The 25,095-nt window shown below is 38.4% G+C and overlaps 1 protein-coding gene across 4 annotated transcripts in view; it reads right to left on the bottom strand.

Moving 5' to 3' along the window:
* The window catches only part of BICC1 (BicC family RNA binding protein 1), a 270,915-nt gene that overhangs the window by 76,543 nt on the left and 169,277 nt on the right, over positions 1-25,095 (bottom strand). Inside the window, exon 1 of one of the 4 annotated variants that reach the window (XM_038533969.1) lies at positions 4,632-4,726. The exons of the other annotated variants lie outside the window; for them this stretch is intronic. Within the exon in view, the coding sequence (XP_038389897.1) occupies positions 4,632-4,662 (31 nt within the window). The 5' untranslated portion in view covers positions 4,663-4,726. Of the gene's footprint in view, positions 1-4,631; positions 4,727-25,095 lie in introns of those variants that run through there. 4 annotated transcript variants of the gene reach the window in all.

Below are 25,095 nucleotides of genomic sequence, written 5' to 3'. Positions count from 1 at the left end.
TTCTTAATTTTACTGACCTATACAATTCAGGGGCAATGAAGATAGTAGTAAAATGGCCATAGTTTATTAAATCCAAGTTTACTCTGGCACCCCAAGGCTAAAGCTAATCTTCTCCATAGCATAGAAAAAGGTTTTAATAACAAACAGATATATCACTTTATATTTTTCTTTTTAAAAAAAGAATACTTTCTTTGTGATTATAGCCACAGGAAGACAGACCTGGCCCTCCAATCACACTGTGTGGTCCCATGAACCTCTACAGCTGACAAGAGCAAGGATAAATCACGTGGTTCTGTTGTTGGGGAGAATGTCCTTTGGAAATGGAAGGAAAGGAGAGAGCCAAAAGTTGAAAGTGACGCTCTCAACCGCTATTCCATTGCCAGAATCACAGCTATTGTTATTGGCATTCACTTCTTCAAGAGAGAATGAATTATTTCCCTGCTGTTGACATATCAAGTGACTTTAAATTTTTTTTCTTTGGAGTTTTATGAACTCAGAACAGATTTCTCCCTCTACCCCCTTCTTATTAAATGCAATCATTGAGTGTGCTGGTTAATATACATTGCACTAAAAAACAATGTCTTAATATATTCATGGCCCACTTTACAAAAGGAAAGGAATGTCTCCCTCCCCCAACATGTTCTTGCAAATCAATTCACATCAAGGAACAGAACCAGGCTGAGATAGAAACATAGATACAGCCAATGGGCAGCCATCACGTTTCTTTTTAGTTTCTCTGGCTGCAAAACTGGGAACTCATTTACTCATTCATTTTTCCCCCTTCCTAGTAATCACACTTCTGCCAAATTCTAATTAAGGGAGAGGTAGGTGTTTTCTTCTCCCTGTCCTCTTTGGCAGAAGAAATGAGCAAGCAAATCTCTGGAAATGAGTGTTGTCTAGAAGATTTGAGCTGTTCACTTCTCAAACTGTTGACAGGCTCCATAAAATAATTTTTATAAAAACATTTGTAACCTGTGAGACACCTCACAACGCTAACATATTTTATTTCAGAGTTTGAGTCTTTGCCCACTCTAAATCATAATATTTGATGTATTAGTTCACATTCTATAGGTATAAAAGAAAATAGGTTTCAGCAGGAAAATGACCTCTCACTGATAAACAGACTAAATGTCCATATCTTAACTGTATTAAACCTTCAGAGGCAATGAATGACCAAAGGGGAGACCAATTTGGAGGTCTATAAAAATATGACAAAGGAATTATCTACAGTCTCTCTGGCTGCAAAAAATAGCATCAGCACATAATTCTTGCCACTGCTCCCTCTCTTGGGCCCGCTCATCTGCTTGTGGTAACACATCTGCTCTAAAATGGAAGTATGGGAAAATACAAACACCTACCCTACAACACTAGGACAGAAGAGGTAAAAAGGGAAAGGAGACAGAATGATGGCACCTCCAAAGACTTCCACATCCTTACTTCCTAGATCTGGTGAATATGTTAGGTTACAAGGCAAAGGATACTTAAGGCTGAAGATAGAATTAAGGTTGGTAATCAGCTGACCTTCAGATAGGGAAATTATCCTAGATTATGTAAGGGGGCTCAGTATAACCACACATCTTAAGGGGGCTCAGTATAACCACAGAGGTCCTTAAAAGTAGAAGAGGGAGGCAGAATAGTAAAGTCAGAGAGACATGTGACTACAGAAAAGAAAGCTTTTGAGAATACAGAAATGGGGCCATGAGCCAAGGGATGTGGGTGGCCTGTGGGTGCTAGAAAAGGCAAGAAATAAATTTTTGAGCCTCCTAATGGGAACATAGTCCTACTGACACCTTGATTTTAGCCCAGTGAGACTTGTATTGGAATTCTGACCTAGAAAACCATAAGACAATAAATCTGTCTTGTTTTAAGCCAATAAACTCATGGTAATTTGTTATAACAGAAAACACAGTAGATATTTTTTTAAAGATTTATTGATTTTTGAGAGAAAGCTGGTGCATACACAGTGGCGGGGGGGTGGGGAGGGGCAGAGGAAGGAAGGGAGAGAAAGAATCCCAAGCAGACTCCTTGCTGAGCACAGAGCCCAACTCGGGGCTCAATCTCATGGCCCCGAGATCATGACCTGAGCTGTAATCCAGAGTTGGTCACTCAACTGACTGAGCTACTCAGGTGCCCCATACACATTTCTGATCATATTAATTCTTTTTTTTTTTATCATATTAATTCTTATATAATCCTATGAAGTAGGTATCATTATCTTCCCATTTCACAGATATAGACACTGTAACAAGAGAAGTTAACAACTTGTCTAAGATCACACACAGAGCTAACAGGTGGGAGAACCACGATTCAAACCCAGGTAGTCTAGCTTGTGCCTACATCCTTAGCCAGTACTTTGCACTACAAAAGATACAATATTGCAGAGAACACCTTAAAGACAACAATATCCTGTGGTTAGAATGTGAAGTTTTGTGGAGAGTAAACAAAAGATTAAAGATTAAAGATATCATGTGGTTAAAGGAGATCAACTGGTTTGTTATAACATCTAATCAGGAATATGGATGTAGCAGAATAGTGTCAGAAGAGAGGACAAGAGAAATCTAATTAAGGCTTGAATGAAACTATAAAAATAGACCAAAACAAAACAAAACAAAACAAAAAAGAACAAAAACCAACAACCCAAAAAACAAAACACCCTTGTAAGATCTCCTAACACTAGTCAATCTAATTTCTTCCAGGCCATCAATCCTATCCATTTGCTATAATTAACTTCTGTCCCATGGTTCAGTTCCTATAGTTAGCCCTGCTCATCCTCAAGTGTCTTTAACCAACCCCCCAATATCTTGGCCATGACTTTCTGCATCTATTCCTTGAGCCATGGTCCGCAAGTGGATGCTGTACTGAACACCAGACAGAGAGAGAGATTTAGATTTAACAAGGGTGATTCTGTAAAAAATGATTTCTTACTGAAGATAAGGATAAAGATGTCAAATCAGAAGAAGTCCATCTGGAATTGAAGATTTTATGCTTTTTTCTCAATGGCCAATTGGATATAAGAGAAAATTTAATAACAAACAAATACAAGAAAACTAATTCTCAGTTTTAGAAAAAAAAAAAGAGCCCATTAAAATTCAAGTGATACTGGTTAATGAGTAAACAGCTTATTCCTTAGATGGTACCTCCTTCATTATGTCTCAGTATCAGTTTAGTCCTTTGCAAAGCTTTAAAAAGTACATATTACAATGGCCATTGAACTAAGACACTAAAACTTTTTTTTAAAAATTGTATATTTAACAAATGTATGACTCCATAAGGTATTTGCTTGAAAATGAAACTTTTCTTTGACAGAAAAACTGGGGAGGGGGCGGTTATGCCAAAGTATTGAGTTTACTTATTACACCACAAAATAAGCAATATTAAAACAGCAATCTTTAGCTGGGTTTAAGAAATTTAAATTTTTCTATCAGAAAACAGTATTATTCTTTCCAATTGGCAACTGAAATATTTCCTTGTTTTTTAGGTGAACAAAACATCAATGTAAGAATACAATATATCATATCATCACTCAGTTGTTTAACTGTTCACTTATAATTATAATTTGATTAAGCTCTTAAAAATAATTTTGAAATATTCATCCATGTAACACCTTGAATAAGCTAAATTTTTCTGCCTTTGTTTATTAGAGTAGCATTAAGGATCAAAGGCATTCTTGTGGCATGACTGTTTCACAGCAAAGATGATACTCAATACCTGCACTGAGTTTTGTTGTCATGGGGACCATCCTGGGAGAAACCATTTAAATGCCAGAATTTCAAACTCCCTAAAACACTGCCTTCAAGTCTGGCTTCACTTATAACTTGGAAATCAAAACTGTAGCAACCATTTTTATTTTTAAAAATGCATAATCCATCTGCTTCAAAAAAAAAAATAGTATTGACTTCACCCTTTAAAAGGTATTGAATTTCCTTTCCATGAAAAATTGAGGCTAGAGTATAGCAGCCTGGGGGGGATTCTGCTGCCTAGCAGGTAGCCATGGAAACAGAAGCACACATCAGGAGCCTACACTAAAGCTAGCATGATAAGACCATAACTGAGAAGTTTAGCATATGTTTTTTACATCTGCTGTCTCCTTGTTTTATTTCTGTTTGTATTTGAAAAGAAATTCAGCTAACTTCATCTTTTCCTTTAAGCTTATTAGAAAATCACCATCAAAATAGAAAATTTGCCCAAACAATAAAATCAAACGGTATTAGAAATAAAAATTCAAGTGGCAAGAAGGGAAGAAGACCTGGTTCCCAATTAGTTGGAAGCATATGTGCACATTTTATCAGCTCCCATTTCACTTGGCCTAGTAAATTCACTTGTCCACAGAAGGGTGATAGCCAGATCAGTACTGACTAAGACACCTGGAAACTGTATTTTCTTAAGAAATCACACATCACAAAATCCTCCTTAATCTAGTTCCAAACCACCTATTTTTTTTTAAATTTTATTTACTTATTCACGAGAGACACAGAGAGAGGCAGAGACACAGGCAGAGAGAGAAGCAGGCTCCACGCAGGGAGCCTGATGTGGAATTCGATTCTAGGACCCCAGAACCACGCAGGCGTGCCCAACTGCCGAGCCACCCAGGGGTCCCAAAACCACCTTATTTTAAGCCTGTCTCCACCTACCTATTCCATGAACTCTGCATTCCAGCCTCATTTTCCTGCTTACTGTTCCGTACGTTTGCTGTGTGTCCTTCTGACTCCCTCACCATACAAACCACTTGAATGCCCTTTGAGCCCTCATCCAGCAAGAAACAAATGATCTGTAAAACCATGACCAATGCCCACTTAGCAAAAGTGCCTTCTAAACTGGCAAACTGTTTCATTTATACTGCTTACTGACATTTACTGTATGCCTCCCACAGGGTGCAGAGGTCACCTCACTTCTTAACATTGACCATTCTAGGGGAGAGAGGATTAAAGATCTTAATCTAATAGCCAGTTTTCCAGTAACGTGGTGACACTAATAATAATGGAAAGGATGGCAGAAAATTAAGAATATTAATTTCAATCAACTAATATCTAGTAATGTTGAAGTATAAACCTTTAAGCAGACCAAACCAAAGCTGTATGAGATACACTATTAGCAAAAAAGTCTTTTTGAAAATCATATAGACAATCTCATGGCAGAGGTGAACAACTCTTGAGACTACCCCTGAAATACAATTCATTCAAATGGACACTAACTGGTGTCAAGAAATCTTTAAATTACCCCAAAAGGGCTACCAAGTATAATTTACTCTAAAGAAAATTATTGAAGATTTTTCTCCTAAAGTTTTCTACAGACCACTTTCTGGCAAAATGTACACACACAAAATGAAATATGATACTTGGCTATGAAATAATAACTGTGTCTAGAAAACAACAAAAGTCTTCAAAGTGTCTACTTTGGCAGTTCTGGACATCACCTTAGAAACTTTTATTTAAAGACATCATGAAATTGAATACTTAAATTTTAATGGCTCATTTTATAACAAAAAAATGTTACAGTTCTTCAAGTCCAAAAATATACCTTTCATTTTTTTGGTATCCCAATTATTTACTAGACATCTCCACCATGTACTCAAATGCAACAAGTCCAAAGCTGAAATGATTATCCATTCCATTCCCCCCCACATAAAAACAAAACTGCTCCTTCACTCATTTCCTATTTTAGTTAAACATACTGACAACTGTGGTCACTCAAACCAGAAGCCTCTAAGTTAGTCTTGACTTGTTTCCTAGCCTCAAACCTTAAATCCCAACAATTTCAATAGGAGAACTGCATCATTTAAAACAAACAGCATGGATTTAAATATAAAGGGCTTCTTGGGAAGCCTGGGTGGCTCAGCAGTTGAGTAGCTGCCTTCATTCAGCTCAGGGCATGATCCCGGAGTCCCAGGATTGAGTCCTGCATCGGGCTCCTTGCGTGGAGCCTGCTTCTCCCTCTGCCTGTGCCTGTGCCTCTCTTTCTCTGTGTGTATGTGTATCATGAATAAATAAATAAAATCTTTTAAAAATAGACAGGGCTTCTTATGAACTGTAAAATCCTTGAACAAGATACGTAATCTTTAGTCTCAGTTTCCCAGTTTGTAAAGTGAGAATATAATAAGACTTCTCTCAATATGAGTCCTAAAAGAAACTTCTTTAAAATCAAATAAATAGGTTTTGAGATATATTTTAATTATTCTACATTTTTCTCTTGGAATTCACAAAGCATATCAGACTAAGGTTATAAGAAATAACATTATTAGAGCAAAAACTCTTTCTTTACTCTCTTCCAAATTTATTTGACCTCAGTATTCCTTTTTAAATTTTTTTAAATTTTAATTCCAGTGTAGTTTATAGTGTTGTATTAGTTTTGAGTGTACAATATAGTGATTCAACAACTCCATATATTATTCAGTGCTCATCATGAGTGTATTTTTAATCCTTTTCACCTATTCCTTTTTTTTTCCTTTTCACCTATTTCACTCATCCACCCTCTTGTAAGCCCTCTCTCTGTTCTCTATAGTTGAGTCTGATTTTTGGTTTGTCATTTTTTTTCCCGTTTGTTTGCTTGTTTTCTTAAATTCTGCACTAGTGAAATTATAAGTCTGACTGACTTATTTCATTTAGCATTATACTCTCCAGTTCCATCTATGTTGCTTCAAATAGGAAGAGTTCATTCTTTTTATGGCTGATACATATTTCGATGTGTATATACATATACACATCTTCTTTACCTATGCATCAAAACCACAATGAAATATCATCTCATACCTGTGAGAATGGCTAAAATCAAAAGCTCAAGAAATAACAGGTATTGGCAAGGATGTGGAGAAAAAGGAACCCTCTTGCACTGTTGGTGAGGATGCAAACTGGTGCAGCCACTGTGGAAAACAGTATGGAGATTCCTCAAAAAATTAAAAGTAGAACTACCCTATGATCAATAATTGCTACTGGGTATGTACCCAAAGAATACAAAAACACTAATTTGAAAGGATACATGCACTTCTATGTTCATCACAGTATTATTTACAATAGCCAAGATATGGAAGCAAACCAAGTGTCCATTAATATAGTATTCTTTTTCAAGAAATATAGTAACATTTTGTTTTAAAAAATTAGTTGCAGAATACTAACCTATTTAGTGGGGCTGTCATGAGGTTAAGCTCATTATATGTCACATGTATCCCATACATATTAATTGTAATCCTTTCTCTTACAAATCCATCCTATCGCCTGTGTCCCACTTCTGACCTCTTTTGTTCCTACTCCTGTCACCACATTTCATGCCAACACCTTCCAACAACTCATCCATTCTCTCACCTCTTCAGCTCATTCTCCCCCCAGAAAACCTTTATGAAGTGCAAATCTGAGCACTGTCTTTCAGTAAAGAACCCTTCTCAACTTGGCCCCAAAGGCTTTCTCAGTGTCTTCTCATACCTCTCCCATTTAGGGACACTCCTGCCTAGTTCTGGGGGCAGCACTTACATTGCAACATCTTAGGGATGTTAGGCAGCTAATTTCTCTGTTAATGAAATATGTGTGCTTTCAAGGCTCTGTCTTTTCACATGTTACTTTGTTGGTCTGTAAAAGCCACCCCACACCCGTCCCTTTCTCCATCTGGCAAATAATTCATCCTTCAAAGCCAACCCAAATGTCACTTCTATGAGGTCTTCCAATGAGTTAGTCACTCCTTTTGTGGACTCCTGTGGCACTTTGCTCTCAACTCTGTCCTGGAGAGCTATTAAAACTCAGGAACAAAAGTTAAAAGATGTAAACAGTGATTTAGAAATTGTTAATTCCTAAAGAGTTTTTTTCACCCAAATCCTACCCACTACATACTATTCTTGATTTTGCTCATATGCACATGCACACACACATGATTCAGGGAAATACAGGAACAAAAAGCCTCATCATAATCAAATAAATTCAGAAACCATCAGAGTCATTCAAATGAATCAGATCTGATCTCATTTTGAAATACCTGATGGTGTCTTGACAACTTCTAAATGTCAAAGGAGTTTTAGGAACAGCCAAAAAATTTTAAGACTTTCATAAGTTTCCAAAATATAATTTCTAAATTATAACTGTTTTCTTTATACATGTGCAAAATTTTTAGAATTCAATGGGGAAATAAACCTTCATTTCAAAAATTAACTTTGAAATTGGGAAATAAAAACATATGCTATTTCCAGGCACTGGTCATAATAATAATAGCTACCATGCGCTGGGGGCCTAGTGCCAGAACTCCTCAGGGCACTCCCTGCAGATTCCTGCATTTAAATCCTACAGCTACCCAATGAAGGAGAAGTCATTATTCTTATAGACAAGGAATTTGATGAAAAAAGTGAACTCAGCTAGACACTGTTTAGTGAGGACCTAAATCCGGATCTGACTCCCTGGCCGACCTGCATATTCTATAAGCTACAAGAGAGTATCAAAAAGCTAGGCCAATTGGATAACTTCTCTACAGAACAAACAACCAAAGATTTGCTCAGACTGTGAACTTTGAGAGGGTAGCCTTCTTTAACCAGGGGGATTTAATAGGATCTATTCACCTCAGAGTTATATACTAATCTCTTACAGCACTGAAAGAAACTATTGTATTTTTATACAATAAATATAAAAAGGGAGAAAGTAAAGAACTACCTTAAAAGGGATATATGTCTATTTTCTACTTATTTTGACAGACCTATAAACTCAATTTCTGGAAGATTAATTCTAAGGACACAGGAGTCTGTTAAGCTAAAATTTATAATATCTCAAAAAAACAAACAATAGGGGGGAATCTTGCTCTTCATGTAAGAATTGCTGGACAACAACTGAATTTGTAAATAAAGTATAGAAAATATTAATTCAAGGTTTTGTAATCCAGGTTTATTTTCTTTACTTCTTCAATGATCTCAGTGTTTCTCATTCTGCATCAACATAGCAATTTTGATTTACATTTTCCTTGTACTACTCAGCTCCCTTCTCTTTGTCAAGCACTGGATAATGGAAAACAAAGACTCCTATGATTTAATAAGTGCAAGAATGCTGACAATACTGGCTCCATCTTTGGCCTTCCATCTTGTTCTGTTCACCTGATAATCTGGCTTGAGACTAGTGTTCTGCATCCCTTAGAGATTAATATACAGAACTTAAATATGCCAACCAAGGCTGGGATGGGGAATGCTTGTTTTGGCCTCCGATGACTTTGTTAGAGATAACATAGCCTATCCCCTTGCTGACAAACAGGTGGTGCCATGAGAACTAAAAGTTATCAATTAGGTGGATGAAAACCTTCTGAGGTGCAAGTGAGCCCTTTGATCTCACTACAATGAGAACTTCTATGTGTCCTCTAGCTCTATAAAATCTATGGACTAAGGTCTGGACATTGCAGAGAATAAATGCACAGCTGTATTGTCACCTGCCCAATCCCTCCTGTCAGTAAGTTACCCTGAGTAAAACTATACAAACTATACAGAATGGCCTGCTTCCAGTCTCAAAGTGCTTTCTCAGTTTGGGGGATATTCTATTGTCCACCCCCACCTTCTAACAAATCTTCTGGTAACCCAAGAATTCTATACCATAACAAGGACCTTGTATTTAACTATTTTGTAAATACATATTTATTTTCATATGGTCTTGAATAAGAATGGAGGTAATTTTAAGATACATCTGCTTGTTTATACTTCCTAAAGCCACAATAAATCACAGAGATATCCAATGGAAAGATGGCATTGTAGTGTTTGTCAAATCTTATGGAAATTTAGTCAGTCATAAATACTCCAAACCAACCAGTATTTTCACCTCTGTGATGGCTCATTTAATTTATATGGCACTTGATTTTTCATAAAAATAAAAATGCAAGAAAAACACAGCATGCTACACCCGATGGAGTGCTGAATAAAGCAAGAACGAAAAGTAACCACAGAATTCTGCATATTGCTTAGTTTTTTGATGATAGAATATTTGATAAGCAAGAAAAATCTCAAAAAATATTAATACTATTTCCATTTTAGCGAATCAATATCTGTTTACTGAGTGCCTAGTATGTGCCAACATACCACTCCCCCTTAGGGATGCAGTAGGATGGATATGTTACCATCATGCTACTCAGGCTATTCACACAGGAAATAAAGACAGCAAACAAATAATTGAAAATGTGATGGATGCTAAAATGGGAGAGAAATATAGCATGCTTTGGGTTTGCATCACCAGAGTCTAGATTGGTAAGAGCTTTTCTATGGAGAGACCTATAGGATAAGATCTGAAGAATGAACAGGAGTTAAGTAAACAAAGTAGAGGGAAACAGTGAACCTGAGGGATGCCTGGGTGGCTCAGTGATTGAGCACCTGCCTTCAGCCCAGAGCGTGATCCTGGAGTCACCGGATGGAGCCCTGCATCGGGCTCCCTGCATGGAGCCTGCTTCTCTCACTGCCTATGTCTCTGCCTCTCTCTCTCTCTGTTTCTCATGAATAAATAAATGAAATCTTTAAAAAAAATTAGTGAACACGAAGTTTAAGTGAAAGAAATAACAGACAAGCAGGCCCAGAGGTTTTAGGGAGAAGTCAAGTGTGGCTGGAGAAGAGCACAAGTGGTGAGCCAAACAGATCTCCCTATAGGACTGAATGGCTCTTTCCCCCAAGATGCTGGGAGTGCTGCGGGCCAACAACCCTCAACTTTAGAAAGCTACCCTGCCTGCTTGTGTCTCTTTCTAGTGGCATTTAGGGAGTATCCCATGCAGTATAAAATCCTGGCCACTTGGAACAGCTCTGAAGGGCCTCCCAACTCCAAAGCCTCCACTAGGGGAAGGGGAGAATAGCACTAGGACTATCCTGAGCTCGACTTCTCCCTAGAGTTTCTTCTCCACCCTTCCTTCCCAAAGGTGTTGACCTCAAGGGCACTCCTCAAATTCTTACACAAGAAACTCCCTCTCAGAGTCTGTTCTCCAACTCTGGGATCTAATGTGAGCTGGGATGAGATGCTAAAAGGCAGACTGAGAACAACTCAGTTAGGACCCCATCTGGAATTCAGCCCAAGAGTTTATATTTAAATTTTTTTCTCAAGGGTTTAAAATAAAGGTATGACAAGATTATTAATTACAGTATTAGACAAGAGAATACAAAGAGCAATATGAGGCAAAAAAAAAACCTATCACCCACTCCATAGTGGTATATATACTCATAAGCCTTGAGGCCTACTGAGCATTGTAGTGGACATACCTGAAGCCTTTTATGGAAAGGAAATTACCTTGAAATTCTGATGTAATGAGACAATACGTTAGTTTGTGTACTATGCATCCATCCCTGGCTGTCGTACAGGTATTATGATGCTCCTAGGCTTTAGATAGTAAATACTAGAAGTATAAGACAGTATTCATTAAAAAATTCTTATATGGGGATCCCTGGGTGGCGCAGCAGTTTAGCGCCTGCCTTTGACCCAGGGCGCGATCCTGGAGACCCGGGATCGAATCCCACGTCAGGCTCCCGGTGCATGGAGCCTGCTTCTCTCTCTGCCTGTGTCTCTGCCTCTCTCTCTCTGTGTCTATCATGAATAAATAAATAAAATCTTTAAAAAAAATAAAATAAAATAAAAAATTCTTATATGGAATTACATGAGGATAAAACAGATTCCATTCATGTGTCATAGCATGTATTTTCTTGTGAAACACTATGACAGAAAAGAAGAAGATAAAAGAAAAGAAGAACAAAGAAACAAATCCTTAAATAAGACTTTGGAATTTTAATATCTTATGCAATGTAGCAATGTAAAACCCACACCAGAGAAATTTGAAAATTTCTCCCTGTTGCCATCAATTAGTATTGTAAGAACTCCTTTGGAGGCTCAACTTCTTGGCGTACAAGTTACCTAAAATGTGTCAGCAAATAAGCCATAATTCTGCCAAGGATAATTTATTAATATGACCTGTACAAATCCATTTTAAATACAACCTTACCTCTAGCTTCTTGCTACCAAGAAGCAACTTTTTGATTTATTTGCATTTGTTAAATAAAGCCAGCATCTTTTTTTTTTTTTTAAGATTTTTTAATTTATTTATTCAGGAGAGACACACAGAAAGAGAGAGGCAGTGACACAGGCAGAGGGAGAAGCAGGCTCCATGCAGGGAGCCCGACGTGGGACTTGATCCCAGGTCTCCAGGATCATGCCCTGGGCTGAAGGCGGCACTAAACCGCTGAGCCACCCGGGCTGCCCTAAAGCCAGAATCTTAAAAGAAAACAAAGGGCTGTAGCATAATGGATGAACTAGAGTGGAACATAAACAGGGACCCACCATACTGGCTGTGGATGAACAGACTGGAACAGTGGTGGCAGCTGCTCAGGGGCACTGTTTCAGAGCAGCTGCAAGATGGCAGCTAGTGGACTGTCTTCAGCTGCAGGGCCTCGGATGCACCTCAGCTTTTAAGCCCACGTCACATTCTTCCCCAGTAGCTCCCCAGCATAGCAGTGTATCAGGATCTTGTCATTTCTGCTCAAAACAGGAATTTTGTAAAGGCGACTTCTGCTCCAGCGTTCCTGCTGGACCAGCTGAGGTGTTGTAAGATCCATCATAGTCTGAGGGTCTTGGCTCAACCCTATCCTAACCCAACCCCTCTCCCACCATGTTTCCTTTCACAGGAGTCAGATCTGAACTGAGGGCATTCCTCTCAACACAGTGATGAATCAACATTAGTCCTGATGAAATGTGGGCAGTGAGAGAAAGAGAGGTCAAGAACAAATCTTTGTGCAACTGAGATAAGGGATATACAGGTAGGGAGATATTAGGTCCACCCTGAGTCAGGCTAAGAATGAGGTACCTTGGAGAAATCCATTTTTATCCACTGACTTAACTGTACAAAGGGTACAGTTTGGGACAACAGACTGGAATTCTGTGAATTTCTTTCCAGCTTGATAATATTCACTAGTGACTTTTGAGTATTTCACTTCACTATGAATTCCAGTGAGGTGGCTGATGTGGTATATGGGCTTTAAATTCTAAAATACACAGGTTTGGGAATCCCTGGGTGGCTCAGCGGTTTAGCACCTGCCTTTGGCCCAGGGCATGATCCCGGAGTCCCCGGATCGAGTCCCACGTTGGGCTCCCTGCGTGGAGCTTGCTTCTCTCTCTCTCTCTGTCTTTCATGAATATATAAAATAAAAAGAAGGACTTCCTTCACTTAAAAAAAATAAAATAAAAAATAAAATAAAATAAAATAAAATACACAGGTTTGAAGACCAGCACCAATTAGTGGGAGAGTTTCCCAATCATAAATGGGAATGGTAATTCCTATCTGACAGGGTGGCTGTGACCCAGCACACTGGCAGAGATACAACAGGCAATTAAAAAAAAAAGTTTATTTTCTTTTCCTATCTCAATGAACATGCTTGTTAAGCACAAATAATACTAACCCTTCATTAGATAGCCCTAAATGCACATGTAAGGACTGTGCCCTGTAAAGCTTGGCTGGCACCAAAATGCCTTAACAGTGTGTAGCATGTCATAATTGAAGGTGTCTCCACTTATAGAGCAGCTAAGGCAGAGAGGGTAAGTATTTCCAGTAACAAAAGCAAAAAGAAGAAAACACCTCCCCACCAGGGCATCTGAACAGGAGACTACAAGTTCCAAGTAGTATCTACTGCAGTCAGAAATAAAAACAGCCATGAAAAGAACACAGTCTATCACATCATAGATAATACTTACTTAGAAGAAACTCTTACTAAATTTTTTTTCTTTTTCATAGCACAAAGAAACAAAAAAGCAATTTACTTCTGCTTAAGGGTGCAAGTACTATATCCTCATACTATTTTTCACTGTCTACCTTTGTCAGAAAGGCCACTGCAATTTATTTACTAGAGAACTAGAATTTGTATGCAACCATGAGGGAATGAAAATACATTCCATAAGATCTGCTTGACTGATGCGGTTACAGAAACCAAATCTGCTTGCAGATGTGGAAATACACACGGCCAAATGTTTTTGTGCCCTTGCACTACATACCATATACTACCCAGTCTTCCTAAAATATTGATTTAATATTTAGACAAAGAAAACAATTTCTTGATGTGCCAGAAGGTCAAGTAATGCCTGAAGCCACTGCAGACAACTTGGCAGCAAATTCCCTTGAAAAAGTTTTTCCTATGAAAAACGGATCACTTGCCTCTTCACTGAGAATTTTAAAATTCACTTTTCTCAGCTATTATAAAGTTACCACTGATTTCCTGAAAATCCAAACAGTTTTGAAACCACAAAATTATGATGACACAGAAATATTTCCAACTCACTTCAGCATCAAGCTAAATGAAAAATGTTCAGAATTCCCAGAATCATAATCATTCCTCTTTGCCCAGTTCATATATAGAGTAAGGAGAAGCAAAGTATTTATCGAATCCATATGGATACTTGGAAATGTTAGCAATTGTGTTTAAACAAAATAAATTCAACTATGTCAGCATTTCAGGAATTTATAGCCAAAGACCACAGCCAAAGCATGCCAAAAATCTCATTCTAACCAGAGAGCATTTTCAAACTTTTCCAGAATGAACATTTTTATCTTAATGATCATAGACTCTGAAGAGTTTAATTAAACACTGGCACCTGGATGGAAATAGTGACTTAAAAAGTCCCTGCCAGGTTGGCAAGTCAAAAAGAAAGGCTCCTTAATAGTTGCAGATGATGAAGGGCAGTGACAGATGAATAATTAAATATGACCCTGGCTATGTGTTAAAATCTTCCTCATTTTTGTTCAGACCCCTGTGCAGAGTAGCGACAATACTCAAAGACTTTTCCCATTGATGGAAGCATAGCTTCTCCTATCTAAGGCAGACATCAATACAAATCCTCTAAAAAGTAACTACTACTTAAATTTCTGTTTTACAGATGAGGAATCGAGAGATTTACAATGAGCCTACTGCCCACTGTTTCATTGCTGATAATAACTAAGCCACGAACCCAATATATGCAATGCTGGATCAAGATACCAGGCTCCTGACCATTACCTGTACTACAGTAAAAGATCTTTACGGCAAGAAAAAGTCTTTCCCGGACAGTCAAGGCCAGCCAGACACGTATTCCCAAAGCCAGGATGACTGACCCTGCATCAACCTCAGTGGCCCATTAGCCATTTTGACTTATTTAGCTTTAACTGAATCTCAAAAGGTAGGTAAGAGGTCACCAAGAGAATAGCAGTAATAGCTATTTGGGCAACAAGCCACTGCAACAAGCTAGATTGCATGGCATCAGACTGTCCAGTGAGCTGAAGCTATTCCAGGTGAATTTCATTCTACCAACACCACTTCCCATAATATAAATCTCCACCAAAATTTGTTTGCATTTTGTGCCTGGGATTATTATTCTAGTTTGAAGCCTACATGTTTTCTGAGCACGAATCTAAATATACCAGAGTAAGGACACAAGGAAGAGAAGCAGAATAACTGCATGGCAGCAAAAGGAGGTGTTAAGCTCATGGATTCACACATCTACTCATTGATCTAGGCATCAATCACACATGCTCCCATTCATTCACACGTGCTCTCACAAACATTTTGAACATCTACTCTGCACAAAACACTGCTTCAAGGGCTGGTGACTGTTTCACAAAGTCTTATTTTCAGTGATTCATATATTGAGAATTAAGGGTTATGCTTATTTTAGCTACATCATGATTGCCCATCCAATCTCCCTATAGTTTGTTAAGAAGTTCTTAAATGATATTATTCAGATATGCTGCTAAATAAATATAAATCCAGTTTCTAAAGACTATTTTCAGGGGATCTCTGGGTGGCTCAGCGGTTTAGCGCCTGCCTTTGGCCCAGGTCGTGATCCTGGAGTCCCGGGATCGAGTCCCACATCAGGCTCCCGGCATGGAGCCTGCTTCTCCTTCCTCCTGTGTCTCTGCCTCTCTCTCTCTCTTCTCTCTATGTCTATCACAAATAAATAAATAAATCTTAAAAAAAAGACTATATTTTCAGTATGAAAAGGGATCCACTTTTTAATTAAATTTTGCTATGAATCCTTCTTGCAATTCGAAAGTATGAAAGCCATGTTAACTACCTGGTTGCACACTTAACACATTCAGCTTCTTCAAGAAGAGAATGCATAAAATATAGGCAAAATCTGGCATTTTAATTAAGTACATATTTTATTACTATCCCATGGGAAGTTCCATTTTCTCTCAGTAAAATTCAATGGAGTTTTGTAATGAAAAGAATACCAAATTCTATCATCTTTTAAAAGCCAACATTAACATTAGTGAGATACAGTTGTAAAGCTCTGCAAGATTAGCATTTACGCTTGGTTTTTTAAACAACTGCTTACATTTCTCAGCTAGCTGCTTCTCCTTTCCTCCATCTCCCACCCACACACATACTCTTTTCCTCCTAGACTCAACTCTGCCAAATTCTAGGAAGAAAAAGTTTTACTTTACATACCAACAGCCTGAAGATCTGATTTACCCTGGGGTAAACTTGTTGCTTTGTACACAGATGAAAATATATTTACCATCAATTGAGTTATTTAACCTGAAGAAGTAACTGCAGTACATTCCCTGGTACTGTGTATTTTCAAGATGATGCCCCCCGCCAAAAAAAAAAGGTGAGAAGGGGGCCAATTCCAATTGTTCCAAAGAAAACAATCTATTACTTTCATTTCAGTGTATAAGTATTAGACACAGGATGGATGGGGGCTACACACGTGAATATGATATTATCTGCTAAATCAGAAAGTGCTCAGCATATGCATGTGTCGTCTGAGCATACAACAGAGAGGGTCCAGGGCCCTAGTCTAGAAACTGTAAGCATTGTAAATAAGATGAACCAAATGAAGTGGAGAGGTATATCAGTCAGGGAACCTGACATTATGTAACCATATAAAGTTGCCTGAGCCTCTATTTCTGCAGCTGAGGTGAGATGCTCACCCGGCAGAATTGTTATTTCTAAGAGTGAGATAATTTATAAAACACAATCCAATGCTTACTTAGTCCAATCAGTGATAGAAATTATTATTTTTACTTTATTATTAATATTACTGAAACAGGTTAAAAGATTAAACTCATTAATATAGTCTTACCTGGATGAAAATAGACATGCTTGTCATCTGATCTCATTTTACTTCTAATTCATCCCACTGAAGGCTGCAAAGACTGATTTTTCTAAAGTTGGTTAAACTAGAAAATTTTCAGTCTAATGAAAATCTTATTTTGCAAGGACCAGATTCTAATCAATATGAAAAAATACAAATTTTTTATTTTTTTACTTTTTTTTAAAGATTTTATTTATTCATGAGAGAGACACACAGAGAGAGGCAGAGGCACAGGCAGAGGGAGAAGCAGGCTCCATGCAGGGAGCCCGACATGGGACTTGATCTCGGGTCTCCAGGATCAGGCCCTGGGCTGAAGGCAGCACTAAACCACTGAGCCACCCGGGCCGCCCAGAAATTTTTTGAATAATTAAATTTTATAAGTAGAAACAATACTAACACCTACATTAAAGTTGGTCTTGGCATTTCCAATTATAAAGGGCATTTTAAATGCATTGAGTGTGTAAGCATTCCCCACAACATTAAGAAACATCAATAAAAACAGGGACACCTGGGTGACTCAGTGGGCGAAGCATCTGCCTTTGGCTCAGGTCATGATCCCAGAGTCCTGGGATGAGCCCCATGTCGGGCTCCCTGCTCAACTGGGGGTCTGATTGCCCTCTGGCCCTCCCCTGCTCATTCATTCATTCATTCATTCATTCACTCATTCATTCTCTCTCTCTCTCTCTCTCGTGCATGTTCTCTCAAATAAATGAAATATTTAAAAAAATAAAAAAACAGCAATAAAGAACAATAATAAGGCAAGTCTTCAGTAACTTTCAGCATAAAGTGTTTTTTGCTAACTTTTCCCTAAAAACATGTTTCTGGGAAACAAAGAACTTATAGACAATGTTTCCTCAGATGGTGCCACATTTATAGCATTAGGACTAGCCATCCACACTACCAAACCTGAGGCAACCAGGAGGTACCTTGTATCAGACAGGGGCCCATAATCTGAAAGATTCAAGAATCATTCGACTTGTAAAGGCAAGACAAGAAAACACACAAAAACACATGTTACTTAATTCCCAAAGTAACCCCTTTATGCCTTTTTATATGATGTGCTCATACCAGTAGTAAAATATATTTCCACTTTGCTCCTCTTAAAGACTGGCAGATGAAAGAGAAGATAACTTCACAAGCTAGGACCTAGAATCAATGAACTGTACTTCAAAGAAGCCCAAATGGAAACCTGAAACAAAATGAAGGTAGAGAGATAATTTGATGTTTTTAAATGTTTGCTGAATTACACTTGGGCAGAGCCTGGAGTCAGGGGACTGCAGTAGGGTGGGGACTGCCAGAAAGAGCAAAGTCTCAGACAGAAAAGAGCAGGCTATGCAAAATCTCTTGCTGCCCCACATATTTAAGTCTGCCACAAAAGCACATGTCTTGTATGGTCGACTTTTGCAAGAAGAAAATCTAAAAGAAAAGTTTGTGTCCTTGCCTTTAATACCTAATAACAGGCACAGGAAGAAAACAAGTCACACTTAATTTTTTTTAAGATTTATTTATTTTGAAAGAGATAGAAAAAGAGAGAGAGTGTACACATGGGGGGAGAGGCAGAGGGAGAGAGAATCTCAAGCAGATTCCATGCTGAGTGGAGAACCCAACGTGGGGCTCAATCTCATGTCCCCTGAGATCATGATCTGAACCAAAATTAAGAGTTGGATGCTTAACTGATTGAGCCACCTAGGCTCCCCATGCCACACTTTAAAAAAGACAAAAATGACTAGATTAAAGTTTCCCAAAACCCACCCCCACCAAATTGCTATAAAGGACTTCAATTCACACTGCAAATGGGGAGGGATGTAAGCAAACTGCCCTTGTATTTCAAGAAGAGTCAGTATACATCAGCTTACACCTGCATCAGACAGGTTTCTGAGTTCAGATGAGACACTAGGCAGTAAAGAAAGAGACAGTCAGGGCTGGCAATAAGATCCTCAGAAACTCTGATCTACCCTCATCTCTTGAACTACTTTCTCCACAAGGGAGGCTGGATCTCACAATGAGTAATCAGAAGTACAAGAAGAATCAAAAACTTCAAAGTACCTGTCTGCCGCATTAGGACAGAGGCAGCCATGGCTTTGGCAGACATTTCCAAGGACTGCCAGTCTGAAAGCCAAACCCTACACACCTTGGAAGCTGTCAACGGACTCTCTGCCTCTTCAAGCAACCAAATCAGAGGATGAGCATAAATGGCCACTGAGGCAGTGTCAAAAGCCAGGAATAAAATGAAATGCTGAGATTGTAAAGAACACTCTCTGTGACCCTAAGGAATCATGTGCCTAGCTTTGGGTGGCATAGGTCAAAGCTTTTGATGTTCTAGAAATAAAAGGAGACCTACATGTTCACTGGGATGCTATAAGAGAAGCAGCCAGAGACGTCAGAGCAATTCTATTTGTGTATTTGCAAAATCACACACACACACACACACACACAGTTCTTTATCCAATCATTTTATTGAATTTCTATATGAAATATAACTTTTTCCCCTTGTAAGGAGTCATGAGATTACATAATGACTTCAGATTATGTAACTAGGAAGTTATGAAGTTCCTAGATTATGTAACATTTAAGAACCATGGATGCATTTATTTTCTTTCGACCTATGATGTAATCCTCACTGGAAAACATGCATAAGTTATGAGGTGTTTGCACATGTAACATTTTAAAACTGGCTAGCAAAAGCACAGCTCACTGTTACATAAGTCATTCTTCCATACATGAAAGTCAATTACTAAAGGAATATTAGCTTGGCTACTCAGCTTTAAAATCACATAGAATTTAGTAAACTAGAGTCATATTGACACTAACTGTTTCCATCTTGCTTGGTCTTAACTCATTGACAAATTTCTTACTGCTTTTTTAAAGAATCCTATTTAATTTTGCTAAACTATCCTAAAGGTGCCGAGAATTACTAAATTGTAAAACTGCTTATGCGTTAGTAACCCACAAACCCAGCCATGAAATGGACCTTGCTATAATCCCGACCATTCATTTTTTCATTTTTAATACTTCTAACTTGACACTTAACTTCTGTGGCTACAACCTCCTACTAATGCAACTCTTGACTACTCTCAACCCTATAAGTTCTCTAGGTTATTACGATTCTCAGTTCCCTGCCTCCTTCCAGCTTCCCTGCTGGCTTCACATTTCCCCGAGCTATCACACCCCAAGGTGGACCATTTTGCCCTCTCATCACACACCCTAAAATTCTTCATCTCTGCCTTTCTGCCCTACCTATCTTCCACCACAGGTCCCTCTACATTTTCCACGGCTGAGTAGTCAAAGAACTGGAAAAAAGCATATAAGTGTCCTAAACAACCTAACTACAAAGCTATATTATGCAGCCTTAGCTGGATACTAATTTGGTTTGGCAGGTTTTTTTATTCATCTCAATTGCATTTTCCATAAGAAGCTGTTCTAAATCTTCCATGGTTTCAAGTCTTCAAATCATCCCCCTATATTCATAGGAAATGACTTTATCTCCAAATAGACTAATCAAAATAAGGAAATTAACACTCAATTTTTTCCCCTTTACTTTAAATCTATCACAATCATTACTCTCCTCTCTTCCTTCTCACCAAACTCAGGAATATATATTCAAACCAGTTTAATAAATATTTTATTGAGAACATACTATATAAGCCAAGAATTCTACTGAACATGTACCTAGCAGAATCAATAACTTAAGTTTTTAAATCCATGACCATATCTGACAGAGTCTAATGGGGACTAAAGAAACCAGAAATTGAAGTTATTTCATTAAAATGAGCACAGTGTCAGTGGAAAGAGTCACAAAGTGAGGTCAACAGTCCGAAGCTAATTAACCCAGCCCCAACACCTACTGACACCTGTACCTATCCCTGCCAGAGGTAGCTTCATCCTACGCTAGAAAATAGCTCCACCCTATTTTCTCTAGTGTCAAGCTCATCTCTGTATTTTCCCAGCTTAATTCACTTAAGTAACTGTTATCCTTCCAGAAAAGAGAAAAAAATGAAACAGTAAACTCATTTCAAGATTGTGTCAAGTAACCACTCCACCTATTATTTCTTTCTTAGGTAGACACCCCTAAATATCAGTTGCTGTCTGTCCCTTTCTAGATTCTGTTGCTTCTCTCAAAGGTCACTAATGTGACAATGATTTAAACTTTTTTCAATAGAATTAAGTATCTCTAATAGATTTTAGGAGAATAAACCCCAATAAATGCTATTCCTTCCCTTCTAAAGTTTCACATGGAACACAAATCTCAGGAAAGCCAAGGCTTCATTTCTCAGAGAACGTAATGGACAGGACCACCCCTGTGTGGTTTCAGTCAGGCATCATGATGTTCCAAACTCTGAAGAACACAGGTATGATTATTCATGGAAACCAGATGGATACACAGCTTCCTTTAGTTAGAGCAATTTTTGTGCCATTTATCTATAAAACTCCATCAAGGGCTGACTTTCAAAATATTTGGATGCTAATGTGATCATGAGGAAAAATAGGAAAAGAGTAAAATTCTAATGCTTATTACTGTCAAGTAAATATTTCAGAATCCCCACAGAGCACACTTAACAACTATATTGTTAGTAATGGAAATATTTTTCCTAACTTGGCTCAAATCACTAACCATTAATTTTAGAGAGTACAACAAGTGGACAGAAATGATCCTATGGCTGGGTCCTTTCCCCTGAGATCGATAATCAATGCTCCCTAACCAGAGGAATCACAGTATCGCTGCCAATGGCCTGGGATTCCTAAACTACCTGGATGATACCCAGGTGAGGGAGCACAGAGCTCCTGCCCTGCTGACCCACTGACATTCTTTTCCCTATCCTGCCAAAATCATGGGTTCTCAGATTCTTCTCTCTTCTTGCTTCTCCCGTTGGTATATATTTTTCTTTTTGTTGACAACAAACTGATGTGCCTGGAAATGGCTTCAAGTACCTATGCTCCACTTGGGATCATTTTAATACTTTTGCAGATGGTTTGAAGCATTATTTTTTTTTCCACAAAATGAGCCGTGAACTCTAAATCATTTTTGCTGGATTTCTGCACTGACATATAAAATACACCTGGGATGACTGAAGCCATTTTTTCAACGAGACAACAGTGTCGTTAATTAACAACAGAAAGTATACCAACTCCATTTGTCAAAGCATAATGACTATCCCAACCATCCAGGATACCTATCTTAGTTTGAGTTTCCCTGCAAAAGACACTGAGACAAGGACTTGGGTTACTGTGTGTTACCTGAGATAGTTCATTCGGGTGGTGATTCCAAGGAGCACCTGTTAGGGAGTAAGGAAAAATATGACCGAAAAGAAAAGAAAGCCAGTGAAGGGAGTGGGACAGAACAGTCACTGCTGGGAATCAGTCCCCCTGGGTATTCTAAGGAGACATGAATAATAATGTACTTCAGACCTGTCCCACAGACAGAAAGGGAAAATGGATATTTGTTTCTGATCCTAATCCTTCACTGGCTGAAGACTGCCCCAGACTTCACTTGCTAGCACTAGCATTTCTAGGCTGCTCTGAACCAGAAGAGTAAGCTTCCATAGTGCTGAACAAAGTGCTCTGGTAAAGGAGCTCGGGAATCCAGCACTTAACACGGGGAGCTGTCAGTGTGAATGGGAAATGCCCACCACAGGTAAACTCAGGGGTGCACTAAAAGCATATCAACATCATCTGCCATGGCAGCCAACTCCTCGCTTTTGTCAAACCACCATGTTCTGCTGATTCACCTTTTAAGAAGTCTCCTTGATCTCACCATCATCAAATACAATCTACTATACTCATCTTCTAGTCTTTATCCCACCCTACAATAGCTATCAATTATCTTCTGTGACCACCCCATCCCAACCTCCCCACTGTCCGCATCGTGGATGAGGCTCTCTTCTCGTAAAGTCATAGCCTTCACTGACTTGCCCTACCAGTTCCATCTTACTAATCACTAACTCTTCCAACTCTCCCTTTCATCAAACCGCCTGTTTTCTTCCCCCAGCAATGATCCCTCTCAGCTTTGAGCCTTTCCTATACAGAATGCTGCACCCCTGCTGGTCCTTTTGAGATCCACATAGGAACTATCAACTCTTTCTAAAGAGTTTCTTTGGTTGTGGCTTCCACTCTCCTCCTCTTCTGAACTATTCTAGTCCTGATGGCAAATAATGAGGTTAAAAGAAAAACAAAACAAACAAACAAACAAACAAAAACACATTTAAAGTGGTAGGGCAGGAAGCCCTGGCCAAACTCCTGTATCCAAGGGGCAGAAACTGAGATCAGTGCTTCTTTCTTAAGTTCCTCCAACATTCACTAGAGTGCCCACTAGCCAAATCCCACCAGGAACACATTTGTAGTAAATAAAGCAAGCTATCTTTAGCTGTCGCAAGAGGAAAAGTTCACTAAAGGAACTTGGGCATCCTAAGAGGAAATTACAATACGTTTATTATAGAACTTAATATCTGTTCTAAGTGATTCCATGGAGGGCCTAGGAAAGTAGAGGCCAGATTTGGAATAGAAGCTTTCAGGAAGTGGGGGCAATTCATGATCCTAGCAAATTTAACCTGGAAGGCAGAAGACTAAAGCTGACTTGGAGTGATCATTGGTAAAGCAGCAACAATCACTCATGTCAGTCACTAGAGAAGGGTGTTTAATTACTTCTGTGGTTGCAGTTTCCTTGTCTCCATCTTGCTTCATACATACTCAAGGAGTAGCCTTGTATGATTATTTATATTCTGTGAGAAGTATTTATGTTCAACTTGGAACTGCGGGCTAACTGCCTGAGCCATTTTTCACTTTCTCAAAAGTTATTTGAAAGATACCAGAATGACTTAAATCATTGTTGAAGTAATTTCAAATTTATTCTAAACTTAAATGCTAATATAAACTTTAACTTATAATGCATAACTCCACCTTCCTGGCAGGCATCATGCACATGGAAGGGAGTAACACATCTTGGCTTTGGACATAGGTCCATGAGCTCACAGTCCAGAAGGAAAGGCAAATGTCTAGGCTGACATAACACAAGCATGAAAAGTGCCAAAAACTAAGTATGGATAAGGTACTGAGTTATTGCATTAAAGAGTATTAAACTCCAGAGCATTAAACTCCATCTGGATGGAGGGTGGGTGAAGGTTTTCAGGGAGACATGTCATCTGTGATGGATGTAGAATGACTTAGAGTTGATCACCTGGAAAATGAAGGGTGGAGGATGCCCTTCAGCAGCAGACATACCATATATAAAGGTATGAGATGGCCTAGGGCTTGGGAAGCAGAACATACGTCAATGCTGATGAAACAAACTTTACTTAAAACTAAAAAATATTTTGCAATGGAATTTAATGAATTTTCAAACCTAGACTATGTTGTTATTACATTTTGCTGGTATGGAAAGAGAGAGTGTTACATGACCTATGACGTAAAAATCTATTGGGCATTGACCTAAGGAGAAAACCCAAGGGGATTAGGTTAGAATACACATATTTGATGGTGAAAGCAAAGGAAATAGGGACATACGCCACTTGATTTGAAATATTTTTCTCCCTGGTGGCAGAAAGTCCTCTTTCCTTTCTTCTGCCTCACTTTCCTAAATTCACATGTACTTCCAAGCTAAATGATATCAATCAGGACTCCCTGGTGTTGTATGTGATTTGAGAAAGAGCTTGGATCACCCAAAGAAAGGAAAAGGGTACTTCTGAAATACAGCAATGCAAACATGTTTTCTCATGTAAGCTGAGTTTTGAGAAGAGGAAGTAAATTATTCCAAAACATAAATATTCTTAATTATGGATCCTACTCTGGAAATGGTGTAGATAGCATAGAAACAGAATGCAAGTTAACCCAAAGTAATGTATTTAAGTGTCCTTCCCTTGACTATGAAAGACTGGAAAAATTTTCAGAAACTTTTCCTACTAATATACAAAATCCAAAGCCCAAATCATGGAAATAAAGGCAAACAAATTATAACATTATATAAGAGTCACTGAATTTTTAAATTTCTCATCCCTTGCCACATAAAATACACATATACATACATGTGTCTATGTGCATATAAAATTTACATACTGTTAATACTGAAAATCTA

Source organism: Canis lupus, chromosome 4 (genome assembly GCF_011100685.1).
Source record: "Canis lupus familiaris isolate Mischka breed German Shepherd chromosome 4, alternate assembly UU_Cfam_GSD_1.0, whole genome shotgun sequence".
In the NCBI taxonomy this organism is placed as follows: Eukaryota; Metazoa; Chordata; class Mammalia; order Carnivora; family Canidae; genus Canis; species Canis lupus.
The sequence above is the reverse complement of the archived record's forward strand: the minus strand, read 5'-3'. Positions and strand labels throughout refer to the sequence as shown.